The sequence below is a fragment of the Chiloscyllium punctatum genome, chromosome 15 (genome assembly GCF_047496795.1).
Source record: "Chiloscyllium punctatum isolate Juve2018m chromosome 15, sChiPun1.3, whole genome shotgun sequence".
Taxonomy (NCBI): Eukaryota; Metazoa; Chordata; class Chondrichthyes; order Orectolobiformes; family Hemiscylliidae; genus Chiloscyllium; species Chiloscyllium punctatum.
In genome coordinates, this window is record NC_092753.1 from 26,078,925 (window position 1) to 26,094,289 (window position 15,365).

Genomic DNA, 15,365 nt, shown 5'->3' on the forward strand with positions numbered 1-15,365 from the left:
GGAGCTGAATAACCTACTCTGCTCCGAGATCAGATTTTCATGAGACATAGATTTGAATACCTTTAGGCAGATAAATTTTTAGAGAGAAGCTTGTGAAAAGCCCTGTTCTTCACACCCACTGTGGTCCACGTGCTCAGTACAAGTTGACAGTCCAAACCAGAATGAGCAAGGTATTAACAGCCCATTTGAAAGGATTAAACAGAGTAAGGAATAGTGGATGATTTTCAGCAGCAGTTGTGAGTGAAACAGCAAAGAGTTAGTTAGTGAAGCAGTCGTTCCAGTGCATGTACCTGTGGTAGATAACTGTCTGCAGTTAACTTGCACAGGATCCTGCAAAGAAGAAATTGTGCAAGGTCCGATCCTTGATATGGACTGTCCTTAACTGGGAACCCTAGCTAGCCATTCTCCATCTACACTGGGCCTAAACCACATCAACTTTGATCCCTTAGTTAACATGAAACGATATGCCCTTAAAAGCACCATGTTTGTAGATGAGACCAGGTGTAAATCATTGGCCCCCTTATTAAAAAGTGAGGAAATATACCCAAAGGTTTGAGTAAATAATCTGTGGTACAATGGGGATTTTTTACAAATAAGTTAGCTGAAATTTAAAATATGACAAAAAAAATCTCTGTTCAGCAAAACAAAAATCTCCAAGTTAGAGCGAACTCTGCTGTGAGAAATTGATATTTTTTCTGGTTGCAGAGTGCCACCTGCTGGCTATCTACAGCATCTGCAAACAGCTGGACTTGATTCTCATTGAATCATTACAGCACAGCCGTGCCAGTTCTGCTCAGGGCAGTCCAGTCTTTCACTGCATTAATTTGCAAATGTGAAGCTTCAAATTGAAACTGACCATATTGCCACATGAATATCGGCTAGGTTTGGTCTTGAGTGGAACATTAGGGGATGCTCAGTGAAATCCTTTCATCAACAACTTGGAGTTGTGTACATTGAGATCAGTCACTCAACAAGAATAGAGTACTGGCGGAGACTGGTCAAAGCGGATTTGAGTTTTCCAGAAGAGAAGAAGCGGCACAGGTATAGTCCGGTTGTGTGCCAGCTTGGAGAAAGGGATCCAGGTGGGCTGCCCAGATGTAGAGTAAAAATTTCCACCGAAGGCCCAGCACAACAGTGAGATGATCCACTGCTCAACCCAGGGGAAGGAGGTTGATGGTGTGAGAAGGAAAGCTTGAATTTTTAATAGTAGGCGAAAAGAGCAAGCATTTTCTTCAATCAAATTATGTAGGACTTTTTAAAAATGTTTTTTATTGTGATGGATACACACTAGTTGGACCAGCATTTGCCAATCCCAAATTATCCCTGAAAAGGTGGTGGAAACCTGCTGCCTTGAACCTTTATCTTTTTTAAAAATTCACTCATTGGACATGGGCATTGCTAGCTGGCCTGCATTTTATTGTCCATCCCAGGTTGTCTTGAGAGGGTCACGGTGAGCTGCCTTCTTGAACCTCTGTAGTTGCACCCACAGTGTTATATGGAAGGGAGTTCCAGGATTTTAATTGAGCAACTGTGAAATTGTGCAATTAAATAACTTTGGCCAATGGAAGAATGACAGACAGTCCAAAACACTCATGTAAAGGACAGTCGAGATTCTGCACACTGGGTGGGATAATACAAATATCAAAAGATGTACACACAATAATAAGAGCTGCAAGAAACCAGTATAAGAACAAAGTAAGAGAGACATCAAGAGTAACCTGTGGTTTTGTGTTTACTTAACATAGACTTACCACACAATTGATAAACGGATGTCGTTTCTATTTATTTGAAGATCTAATATAGATTGCCCAGTGGCAGATTTATTACAGAAGTTACTTCTGTTACAGGAAAGCACAGCTACACTTAACTCTACATATTATAAGCTAGATGGATGCAGAGTGCTGATTTACTGTCATGGCAGATGGTGAAATTTGATTCAATAAAAATCTACATTGAAAAAGCCAGCCTATTGCCGACCACATAATGATTGTCATTAAAAGAAAACTCACATCTCATTCATTAATGACCTTGAGTTAAGAAATCTGTCATCCTTACCTGGTCTGGCCTACATGTGACTCAACTCACATGGCTCTGGACAATCAGAGATGGGCAATAAATGCTAGCCAAGATAATGATACTGACAGCCCATGAATGATTTAAAAAAAAAGAGTCAGTCATGACTCAGAGGTTTTGAATTTATTTCATTTGTTGTGGATGAATTGTTTCTTTAAAATTTATTATGTGGAATTTAGAATGGTGCCTATGACTTTCTCATAACCATGCTCATGTTCCTCTCTGCTGGAGAATTTAACCTGACTAAAAACTAAAAGGTAGAGAAGTATGATATAACATAACATGGACTGCATGAATATCCACTGACACTTTCTATCTTAAGATGACAGATGACTTTCCATAATCAATATTTCATCGAACAACAGAGAACATAGAACGTTACAGTGCAGTACAGGCCCTTCAGCCCTCAATGTTGCGCCAACCTGTGAAAGTAATCTGAAGCCCATCTAATCTGTACCGTTCCAATATTATCCATATGTAAGTCCAATGCCCATTTAAATGCCCTTAACATCGGCGAGTCTGCTACTGTTGCAGGCAGGCCTTTCCATGCCCCTACTGCTCTCTGAGTGAAGAAACTACCCCTAATATCTGTCCTAAATCTATCACCCCTCAATTTAAAGCCATGTCCCCTTCTTGTTAGCCTTCACCATCTAAGGAAAAAGGCTCTCACTGTGCACCCTTTCTCACCCTCTGATTATCTGATATGTCTCGTTTAAGTCACCTCTCAACCATCTTCTCTCCAACAAAAACAGCCTCTGTTCCCTCAGCCTTTTCTCGTAAGTCCTTCCTTCCATACCAGGCAACATCCAAGTAAATCTCCTCTGAACCCTTTCCAAACCTTTGTCTTTCTTCCTATAATGCAGTGACCAGAACTGTACGCAATACTCCAGGTGCAGCCTAACCACTGTCTTGTACAGCTGAAACATGACCTAGTGGCTCCAAATCTCAATCCTGTGACCAACATCCTTTGGCACTATCCACAACTCTGCCTACCTTAGTGCCATCTGCAAATTTACTAACCCATTCTTCTGCGCCCATATCCAGATCAGTTCTAAAAATGACAAAGAGCAGTGGCTCCAAAACTCATCCTGGCAGCAGACCACTGGTAACTGAACTCCAGGATGAACATTTCCCATCAACCATCACCCTCTTGTCTTCTTTCAGTTTGCCAATTTCTGATCCAAACTGCTAAATCACCTTCAATCCTGAAACTCCATATTTTGTACAATAGCCTACCATGTGGAACCTTATCAAACACGTTATTGAAGCCCAAATACACCACACCAACCGTTTTACCTTCATCCACCTGTTTTGTCACCTTCTTGAAGAACTCAATAAGGTTTGTGAGGCACGACCTACCCTTCACAAAATCGTGTTGACTATCCCAAATCAAGTTATTCCTTTCCAGATGATTATAAATCTTATCTCTTTTAACCTTTTCCAGCACCTTACGTGCAACCGAAATAAGGCTCACTGGCCTATAATTACCAGGATTGTCCCGACTCCCCTTCTTACACAAGGGAGCAACATTTGCTCTCCTCCAGTTCTTCTGGCACTACTCCTGTCGACAATGATGACATAAAGACCGAAGCCAAAGGCTCGGCAATCTCCTCCCTGGCTTCCCAGAGAATTCGACGATAAATCCCATCCAGCCCAGGGGTCTTATCTATTTTCAGATCTTCCAAAACTGCTAAGACCTTCTCTTTGTCAACCTCAATCCTATCTAATCTTGTAGCTTGTATCTCCGTATTCTCACTAGCATTGCCCTTTTTTACTGACGAAAAGTATTCATTAAGCGCTTCCCCTATGCCCTCAGATTCTACACACAACTTTCCATTACTATCTTTGATTGGCCCTAAACTTTCTCTAGTCATTCTTTTATTCCTGATATACCTACAGAAAGCCATAAGGTTTTCTTGATCCTATCAGTCAACAATTTCTCATGTCCCCTCTTGGCTTTCTTAGCCCTCTCTTTAGATCTTTTCTGGCTAACTTCTAACTCTCAATCCCCCTATATGAGCCTTCATGCTTATCCTCACATAAGCCACCGCATTCCTCTTGACACGATCTTCAACTTCGTTAATAAACCATGGCTCCCTCTCTTGACAATTACCTCCCTGCCTGATGGGTATGTATGTATCAAGGACCTGCAGTATCTGTTTCTTGAATAAACTCCACATTTCAAGTGTCTATCCCCTGCAGTTTCCTTCCCCATCCTAAATCTTGCCTAATTGCATCATAATTGCCATTCCCCTAGTTATACCTTTTTCCCTGCAGTATATCCTTGCCCATTGCTATTGTAAATATAACCGAATTATGGTCACTATCGCCATAGTGTTCACCTACTTCCAAACCTAACACCTGGCCTGATTCATTCCTCAGTACCAAATCCAATATGGCATCTCCCCTTGTTGGCCTGTGTCAGAAAACCCTCCTGTACATTCTGAACAAAAACTGACCAATCAAAACTACTTGAACTATAATATTCCCAGTCAATATTGGGGAAGTTAAAGTCCCCGTAACAACTACCCTGTTACTCTCGCTCCTATCAAGAATCATCTTTGCTATCCTTTCCTCTATATCTCTGGAACTATTCAGAGGCCTATAGAAAACTCCCAACAGGGTGACCTCTCCTTTCCTGTTTCTAACCTCAGCCCAAACTACCTCAGTGGATGAGTCCTCAAATGTTCTCTCAGCTGCTGTAATATTACCCTTGACTAACAATGACACCCCTCCCCCGCCTCTTTTACCTCCATCTTTGATCTTGCTGAAACATCTAAATCCCAGAATCTTCAAAACCCTTCCTGAACCTCCTTTAGCCATGTCTCTGAAATGACCACAGCATTGAAATCCCAGACACCAACCCATGCTGTAAGTTCACCCACCTTATTCCGGATGCTCCTGGCATTGAAGTACACACATCTCAAACCAACATCCTGATTGCTGGTGCCCTCTCGCAACCTTGTAAACCTATCCCTGACCTCACTAGCCTCAACCACCTGTACGCTGGAACTACAATTCAGGTTTCCATCCCCCTACTGCATTAGTTTAAACCCCATACAGTCATACAATCTTCAGTTCTCTCTCTCAATTTAATAATATCGCAGCCAATTTAATCCCATTGGCCTGCTTGTTCCTTTTAATATTTCCCCTTTCCAAGCAACTAATTCCCTTTGAAGGCGCAGTACGGTGGCTCACTAGTTAGCATTGCTGAGCCACAGCACGAAGGACTTGGGTTCGATTCCACCCTCAGGTGACTGTGTGTGGTGTTTGCATACTCGCCCTGTGTCTGTGGAGGGGTTTCATTTGAGTGCTGCAGTTTCCTCCCACAGTCCAAAGCTGTGCAGGTTATGTAGATTGACAAATAACCCATAGTGTCCGGGAATGTGCAGGCTAGGTAGGTTAGCCATGGGAAATGCAGGATTACATGGATAGGTTAGGAGGCTGGGTTTGGGTGGCATGCTGTCCAGAGTGTCACTGCGGATTTGATGGGCTGAATGGCCTGCTTCCATACAATTCTAAGAATTGAAAGACTGGAGTATTCTGCAACTGTTGACTGGGATGAATGGTGTGAGGAGCGGAGAAGTAGAACATTTCCACACTTGAGGTAGTGAATTCAAACAGTGTTAAAGCATTTTCTAAATGTGGCTACCTAAAACATGTTCCCTCTTGCTAATGTTTCTATCCAAAAGTCAATTGGTCTCACTCAGGCTGACGGTTACTGTACCAAAGGAACACTGCACTGTCAGATGGTGTCTTTCAGATGAGATGTTGAACTGAGGCCTTGTCTTTCATCTTGGCTGGATGCAAATGATCCTGTGGTACTATTCAAAAAGAGAGCAAGATAGTTCTCCCCAGTGTCATTACCAATGTTTATCTCCCAACCAGTGAAGCAATCATCTTGCCATTTACTACAATGTGTAGATGTGCTACTAATTTGTTATTGTTAATTATATGTCTACAAATCACTTTTCTACATTGCAACATTTTCAAGCATAATTCATTCACTGTGAAACATTGGGTCACCATCAAATTATGGGAGTGGTCTTAGTACAAATTCATTACTTCTGCACCTTCCTCCTTCCCGTCTGCCCATCCTCCCTCATACCTTGCTCCTATGGTTGTTCCCCTCCCTCCTGCTCCATTAGAATGTGTGCATTGTGTATGAAGCAACAACAAAGCTGTCCTTGTGGTTTCAGCAGTGAACTCTTCACTGTTCTGAACCTCTGAAGGGATGTGTTGGTTCACTGTGATGTCATGATGCTTTAATTTGTAAATATCTGACAGGTTGCCTTTGCCAGACTGTAAATTAACCAGTCACTGGACTTTCAACCAACCAGAAAGCACACGCTGGAAACTTCCTATAAAGACTCAGCAAACAGATGTCAAGGTTTGAGCTCCTTTATTTCTCCGATAACGTACAGTTTTGAAATATCAGAAAGGTGGTGCTACTAAATTGAAGCGAATTGCTGTTTTTTCTCCCCCAGATCTTTATAACTAACTGGGGTAGCATGCTGGAAATCAAGCCCCACTGTTCTCATCTTGAATGCAAATGTGAACATTTGATGAAATCACCAAATCAAACCACCATCAACTTCTCAAAAGCAACTTAGCCAGCGATACCCACATCCTATGAATGAATTTTTAAAACTGCTCAACTTTACCTTACTATTTAATTCAGATTATAAAAATATTCATGTCAGAGTTTTCATTAAGCAGTTAATCACTTCATTGTAATCAAACTGCTTTTAGCCATTGACAAGAAAGAAACATGAATTGCTAAGCTGTGAAGTGCTTCGTTATAGGCCTGATACCCAGGCACAAATCCCCTTTGCCAAGCTGTCGCGCTGGAATGAAAGTCGTCATTCTTTGGTATCATCTCGCCTCCAGCGATGCCCTTGCCATCATGAGACCGTGCAGGACCTTGCCAATGCAGATGCCAGCAATGCTGCTGGGAACCGCACTGGCCCAAACTTAAGTCTGTCACTGCTATGTGTCCACTTCAGGCCCACCTTACCAATGCCACAGGGTCTCATACCAGGCCCAAACTCTTTCCCCTATTGTTCCTGTTTTCCTATTCAATGAGGGAATTTACAGCCATTTCCAGAAAAATGCTGAATGAGATTCTCTGTTACTTCTCCACACAGGAGAAAGAGAGAGAAATAGCACCTGCTTTCCCCCCCTCACAGGCTGGGGATTTCTGCTGTATTGTCCACACACAAGATGATAGCGACTTGCCGAGGAACCAATCAAGTGTTTGTTACTATACTGAGCTGTCCTCAGCCCAAAGTAACTTATCAATTGAATAACCAAAGCACTGTTGCTAGTCAAAGTTGCCCTTAACACAGTACTTTCCTCCCCCATTGAATTTATAATACACCATTGTTGTATCTTCTGTCAGCGTAGTAAATTTGTGGAATTCTTTACCTGTAGATTCTTGATAATTAATTATGTTCAAGGCTGAGACATAGATTTTTCATCAGTGATAACATCAAAGGTTATGGGAAAAGGTGAGGAAGTGAAGTTGAGGAGTAGCAGGTTAGCCATGATCTCATTGAATGGGGGAGCAGACTTGATGGGCTGAATGGCTGACATCTGCTCCTATGTCTTATATCTGTAACTTGCAATGAGTTTCTATCACTCACTCTTAAGAGTGCAACATCTTTGATTTGAAAGTGGAGTCACAGGTAGATAGGATTGTGAAGAAGGCGTTTGGTATGCTTTCCTTTATTGGTCAGAGTATTGAGTACAGGAGTTGTGAGCAACTAGGAGAAAGTGAGGACTGCTGATGCTGGACTACCAGAGTTGAAAAATGTGGTGCTGGAAAAACACAGTAGGCCAGGCAGCATCTGAGGAGCAGGGCTTATGCCCGAAATGCCGATTCTCCTGCTCCTCGGATGCTGCCTGGCCTGCTGTGTTTTTCCAGCACCACATTTTTCAACTATAGAAGGTCATGTTGCGGCTGTACAGGACTTTGGTTAGGCTACTGTTGGAATATTGCGTGCAATTCTGGTCTCCTTCCTATCGGAAAGATGTTGTGAAACTTGAAAGAGTTCAGAAAAGATTTACAAGGATGTTGCCAGGGTTGGAGGATCTGAGCTATAGGGAGAGGTGGAATAGGCTCGGCCTGTTTTCCCTAGAATGTTGGAAGCTGAGAGGTGACCTTATAGAGGTTTATAAAATCACAAGGGGCATGGATAGGATAAATAGACAAAGTCTCTTCCCTGCGTTGAGGGAGTCCAGAACTAGAGGGCATAGGTTTAGGGTGAGAGGGGAAAGATATAAAAGAGACATAAGGGGCAACTTTTTCATGCAGAGGGTGGTACGTGTATGGAATGAGCTGCCAGAGGAAGTGGTGGAGGCTGGTACAATTGCAACATTTAAGAGGCATTTGGTTGGGTATATGAATAGGAAGGGTTTGGAGTGATATGGGCTGGGTGCTGGCAGGTAGGACGAGATTGGGTTGGGATATCTGGTCGGCATGGATGAGTAGGACCAAAGAGTCTGTTTCCATGCTGTACGTCTCTATGACTAAAATAGGATTTCTTGCCAACTTCTTTAGTTAACAATCCAAAAACCTAGAAGTGGTCTTTACATTTTTCCTCTATTCAAAATGTTTTTCATGACATGGAGTCTTACAGCATGGAAACAGACCATTTGGTCCAACTAGTCCATGCCAACCATTCCCGAACTAAACTAGTCCCACTTGCCTACATTTGGTCCATATTCCTGCAAACCGTCCCTTTTCCAAACATATTTAAAATATTCTAACTGTACCTACATGCACCAGGTCCTTCCCCTTCCACGCCTGAACCACTCTTTTAAAAAAAGTGTCCTTTTTAAAACTTTCTCCTCTATAGTATGCACCCTCGTTTTGCCTTCCCCCACCCCACCCCCCACTATCACCACCTTCCCCTCCCCCCACCCCCCTACCACCACCACCAGCAAAACTAGGGAAAAGACTATGTATGCATCTTATCTGTGGCCCTCATGATTTAATAAACCACTAAAGTCATCTCTCAACCTCCTGCGCTGCAGTGGAAGACATTTCAGCTATCCAGCCTATTTTTATATCTCAAACTCTCCCTTCCCGGCAACATTCTGGTATACCTTTTCGGAACCTTTTATAATTTAACAATATCCTTCCTAGAGCAGGATGACCAGAACTGGACATGGTAAATCAGAAAAGGCCTCAACAAGTCCTGTACAACATCACCATGATGGCCCAACTCCTATCCCCCATGGTCTGAGCAATAAGGCCTTTTTAAACACCCTGTCCACCTATGAAGCAACTTTCAAAGTAGTATATACCTGAACCCCAAGGTCACACTGTTCTACAGCAGTACCTAGAGCACTATCACTAATTGTATGATCCTGCCCTTGTTTGTTTTACCAAAATGCACTGTCTCACATTTATCCAAATTAAACTCCATCTACCATTCCTCAGCCCATTGATCAAGATCTCTTTGTAATCTTAGATAACCTTCTTCACTGTCCATTATACCACCAATTTTGGTATCATCCACAAACTTACCAACCACGCCTCCTATATGCTCATCCGAACTGTTCATATAAATGACAAACAAAAGATGAACACCGCTGGTGACAAGCCTCCAGACTGGAAAACAACCCTCTACCAAAACCCTCTGTCTCCCACTATCAAGCCAATTTTGTATACAAAAGCTCACCCTGAATCCAATCTGATCGAACTTTGCTAATTAGTCTGCCATGCAGTTCTTGTCAAAGGCTTTAGTAGAGTCCATGTAAACCATGTCTAATGCTGTGCTGTCAACCTTTTTGGTTACTTCCTCAAAAAATTCTATCACATTTGAGAAACACTATTTCCCTCACACAAAGCCATGTTGACTACCCCAATCAGTCCTTGCCTCTCCAAATGCATGTAAATCCTATCTTACCCACCACCAATGTCAGGCTCACAGAAAGACTTCTCTTAAGTGAAGACACAACATTAGCCATCCCCCAGTCCTCCGGCACTTCACCCGTGATTATAGATGAGACACATATTTCTGCTAGAAGCCTCGTAATTCTTTCCCTAACTTACCAAAGTGTCCTGGGATACTCTTAATCAGGTCCCAGAGGTTTATCCACCTTTCTGTTTTCTCAGACCTCCAGCACTTCCTCTTCTGTAATGTGAACGGTTTACAAAACATCAGTTTTTTTTTCCCAAGTTTTCTAGCGTCCGTTTCTTTCTCCACAATACAAACTGACACGAAATATTAATTTACTATGTCTCCCATCTCCTGAGGTTAACCACGTAGACGACTTCATGGATCTTTAAGGGGCCTGTTCTGTCTGGTTGCTCTAATGTCCTTACAAAAGTCTCTTCGGATTATCCTTAAACTTATCTGCCATCAAAGCACAAGACTTCTTTCCACCCATGCCATATAAAAATCCCACACAATATATAATTTTTTCTTAAATTCACACTTTATTCCACCACTTTTATAATGTATCTGCTATCACATTATCTTTACCAGTAATGTGCACAATCTTTACGTTGAATCATCAGTAAACATCATCTGAAGAATCTCACATTCTATGTTTTAAACTTTTCATTGAATATTAGCGAATTGTGGTCATTCTAGGTTAATGTTTCATCGTCAGCATATCAGACAAATTTCAAAGAGCCAATATTAATTTCAGTCTCTTTACTACAAGAGCTAAAAAGTCATCTAGCACAGAAACACACCCTTCAATTCACCCTGTCCCTGCCAAACAACAACCACCAAACTACACTAATCCCGCTTACCTGCAGTTGGTCTAATATGCCCTAGCACATGAGTACCTATCTATCACTCGCAGGCAGCATATTTTGCATTTCTACCACCCTCTGGGTAAAATATAATTCCTCAGATTCCCTCTAAACCAATTATTCCTCAACTTAAAATTATGTCCAAAGGATACTCAAGATCTATCCTATCTATTTATACCTTAGATTCCCCCCAACATCACTTAGCTTCCCCTGCTGCAGGGAAAGCAAACCCAGCCTATCCAATCTATATTCATAACTGAGACTTTCCATTGCCTGGTGAATCTCCTCTGCACCCTCTCCAATGCAATCACATCATTCTGATAATATGGCAACCAGAACTGCATACAGTATTCCATCTGGGTCTTCACCAATGTTTTATAAAGTTGTAACAAGACTTTCTTGCTCCTATATTCTATGCTCGGGCTAATGAAGGCAAGTTTCCCTTTTGCCTTCTTCACCACCCAGTCTAACTATGCTGACACCATTTGGAGGTGCCGGTATTGGACTGGGGTGGACAAAGTTTAAAATCACACAACACCAGGTTATAGTCCAACAGATTTATTTGGAGGCACTAGCTTTCGAAGTGCTGCTTCTTTATCAGGTGGTTGTAGAGCAGGACCATAAGACACAGAATCTTATAGCAAAAGATTACAGTGTCATGCAGTTGAAATGATATATTGAACAAACTTTCATGTTTTAGAATGGGTTTGCTCGTTTTAGTTCTTTAATATGTAAATCCCAGAACTTCTTTTAAGTCACATTCTCAAATGTGACTTAATGCATGACACTGTAATTACCTATGGGAGTGGGGGTAAGGGGGGTGTGGAAAGCGTGGAGGGGAAGAGCATTGTACACTTCCTTCCATTATTCATCCCTAATCTCTGCTTTGTCTGTTAGACAATGGTGTTTGAAACTTTGAATTTTGTCAGAGATAGAAGTGACTTAACATTTTGATATTTTTGAAAATGAAATCTTCAGAGTCATATTTGGCTTTGAGTGGGACTTATGCATTCTTGTGTTCTTAGGGTCCGGTGTACCTGAAGGTCCAGGGATATCCATTAGAACGGCATGAGTCAAGAGGCTTCAGCTTCACCGAGCACCAAGCCCATTGGAGAATTCCCCTGCATGAAGTTAATATTGTTTGTGATGTTGCCACAGTAAAAGGTAATACCCTGTCAAAGACATGCTGTTCCTCATTGGGGTAAAATAGCAACTGGTTTAAGCCACTGTTGATACACGTGATTCGTGCTCTGTATTTTTAGATTTCTTTCTGAACTGCAGGGCTGTAAAGAGCTCTGTCTTCGATACAGAATCGGTCAGAATTGAAGCCAGAAGGGATTAGCAAAGTGAAGGAGCTGACTGCTCCCCAGAAAACACAGTATGATGAACAAATTAGAAACAAGCAAAAGCAGACTACACAGAGTCTGAGACTTGTGGAATCAGTTAGCAGAAAGCAATATTTGAATTAAATTGATCCAAAATGTAGTGGAAGTGTTGCTAAAAATAAATGTTTAAGAGGAAAATTGCATTTATATAGAACCTTCCATACTTTCAGGACTTGCCAAAGTGCTTCACAGCCAATGGAATATGTTTCCCATGTTAAGAACCCAGCAGCTATTTTACACAGAGATGAACCACAAACAGCAATATGACAATGACCAAATAACCTGTTTTAATGATGTTGGTTGAAAGATAAATATTGATCAGGAGACTGGGGAGAACTCCTCTGATCTTTTTTGAAGTAATGCTGTGGGGTTATTCCTGGCAACCTGCGAGGAGAGACAGGTTCTTGTTTTATTATTTAGTCACAAGACATGACCTCCACCTATACAAGTCCTTCAGTGGTCTGTTGGAGTATTGATCTAGAACACAGGCTCAAACCTCTAATGAGTAAAGCCATGAGCAATTCTATAACACTGAGACGCGAAAATGGCCAGTTTTTCGGATCTCATCAGGACAGAGCTTGACAAGTGTCCAGGTAGAATTGACTCAGTAAAGCATTAATTCAGTAAAGTTGGGGAGCAAGTGTTTGCAGAAGAGAAGGGAAATTTCTACTATATCTTTATCGTCTGCCTATGTTAAATTTCTAGCACAGAACATAGCTGATCAGTCATCAGAACTCTTGGTCTGTTATCACCAGTGGTGGAAAATCTGTGAAGACATGGACTACTGCCTGCCATGAATTATCGATATTCAGAGTTTGAGAAGATTTGTAGCTCGGGTCGTGGATGAGGTTGTTGACTTGCTCACTGAGCTGGTAAGTTTGTTTGCAGGCATTTCGTCATCATGCTAGGTAACATCATCAGTGCGCCTCCAGGGAAGCATTGGTGTCTGTCCCACTTGCTGTTTGTGTGTCCTGGTTTGCTGGGGTGGGTAGTGTCATTTCCAGTTTTGTTTCTGGTTCGGTTTCTCAGTGGTTGGTATATGGGGTCCATTTCTTCATGTTTGTTAATGGAGTTCTGGGTTGAGTGCCAGGTTCTAGGAGTTCTTGTGCATGTCTGTTTGGCTTGTCCTAGGATGGATAGGTTGTCCCAGTTGTGTTGATTTCCTGCTTTGTCCATGTATATGGATACAAGTGATAGTTGATCATGTCTTTTGGTACTGGTTGGTGTTCTGATGTCTAGTTTTCTTCCTGTTTGCCCTATGTATAATGTTTTTGGCTGTCTTTACATGGTATTTTGTATATACCATTGGTTCTGTTAGTTGTGGGTATGGGATCCTTTATACTTGTCAGTAACTGGTGTAGTGTTGTAGACACAAACCAACAACCACACTATGCTAGCTACTGATGAGTATAAAAGATCCCATACCCACAGATCCAACATTACATACAAAATACCAAGACTGCCAAAAACATTGCACTGGACAAACAGGAAGAAAATTAGCTGTCAGGATACACAAATATCAACTAGCCACCAAGAGACTTGATCAGCTATCACTTGTATCCATACACAAGGACAAAGAAGGAGAAATTGAGGACTGCAGATGCTGGAGATCGAGAATGTGGTGCTGGAAAAGTACAGCAGGTCAGGCAGCATCCGAGGAGCAGGAGAATCGACATTTCGGACATAAACCCTTCATCAGCCCCTCCTGATAAAGAGCTTATGCCCGAAACGTCGAACCTCCTGCTCCTCGGATGCTGCCTGACCTGCTGTGTCTTTTCAGCACCACACTCTTGACACAGAAAAGGACACCCATTCGATTGGGACAACATATCCATCCAAGGGCAAGCCAAACTGAGATGTGCACAAGAACTCCTGGAAATCTGGCAGTCAACCCAGAACTCCACTAACAAACATGTAGAGGTGGACCCCATATACCAACCACTGAGAGACTGAACCAGAAACAAAACCGGAAATGACACTACCCACGCTAGCAAACCAGGACACACAAACAGCAGGTGGGACAGACCACCAATGCTTCATCAGAGGTACACTAGTGATGTTACCTGATATGGTGGTGAAACATCTGCGAATAAACTTACTACCTCAGCGAGTGAGTCAACAACCTCAATGTGTAAACGTAGCAAAAACTGGGTTCCAGACAGGAATATGAACACCGCCTCGGTGATTCCTGCTCTTGGGTCCTGCATGGAGTTCACTAACAGCATGAGGTGCATAGGCATGTCGGCTCTGCACTGTTAACTGTGACATCAATTCATGGTCAATTAACCATCTGATCCCACTGTTTGGACTCAGCCAAGGAGAATGGGCAAAGCTCCAGAGAGCATCAAGTGTGCGCAAAGCCTACATCAGTTATGTTTTCCAGGAGAACTGAGTTAGGGAAAATGAGACCAAAAGTAAAACTATGAGGTATTAAGGAAGAAGACTCACACTGGTATGTGGCTTTCAATGTCGGGCCTCCCAAAGTATTCAGGTTAGTCACATGTTGTAAAGTAAGAAAGTCAGCTGCCAATTTGCACACAGCAAGCCCCCACAAACAGCAAATCCCCACAAACAGCAAACCCCCCCCCCCCCCTCAAACAGCAATGTGATAAATGACCAAATAATTTATTTTTTTGAGATGTTGGTTGAAGAACAAATATCAGCCAAGGCACTTCCCATCTCTTCTTTGAATCACACCAATGTTCTTTGACATCCACTGAGAGGGCGTTTGAGTCTTGCTTTGCTATTTCATCTGGAAGTCAGCCAATCTGACAATACAGCTGTCTGTCAATGCTGCATTGGAATGGCAGCCTGAATTTTGTAATCAAATCTTTGGAATAGGACTTTGAACCTACCACATCCTTCTTCAGAAATGGGTGCTACCAGCTGTACTGCAGCTAGCAGCAAGCTCATGTTGCATTTCCTCTCTCAATGTTCTGCTTTAATCTGGTGACAGCTGATTCACCAACACCGAGATTCTGCCACTGAACCGTAAGGAAGCTCAAGCAATATATACACTGAATGTGGAGGAGCATAGTGACTACTCTAATCTGGCTCCTTCGTTCACTTGTCCGAACTGAGGGAGGGTTTTCAATTTCCTGTGCAACTTGTAGTCAAGACAAGCTGACATATGC

General features: G+C 42.3%; 1 protein-coding gene across 3 annotated transcripts in view; it reads left to right on the forward strand.

Annotated features, from left to right (window-relative positions):
- The window catches only part of vwa8 (von Willebrand factor A domain containing 8), a 353,830-nt gene that overhangs the window by 222,470 nt on the left and 115,995 nt on the right, over nucleotides 1-15,365 (forward strand). For all 3 annotated transcript variants that reach the window (XM_072584806.1, XM_072584805.1, XM_072584804.1), the window contains 2 exons: nucleotides 6,361-6,463; nucleotides 11,872-12,010. In XM_072584806.1, coding sequence (XP_072440907.1) covers nucleotides 6,361-6,463; nucleotides 11,872-12,010 — 242 coding nt within the window. The remainder of the gene's footprint in view (nucleotides 1-6,360; nucleotides 6,464-11,871; nucleotides 12,011-15,365) is intronic.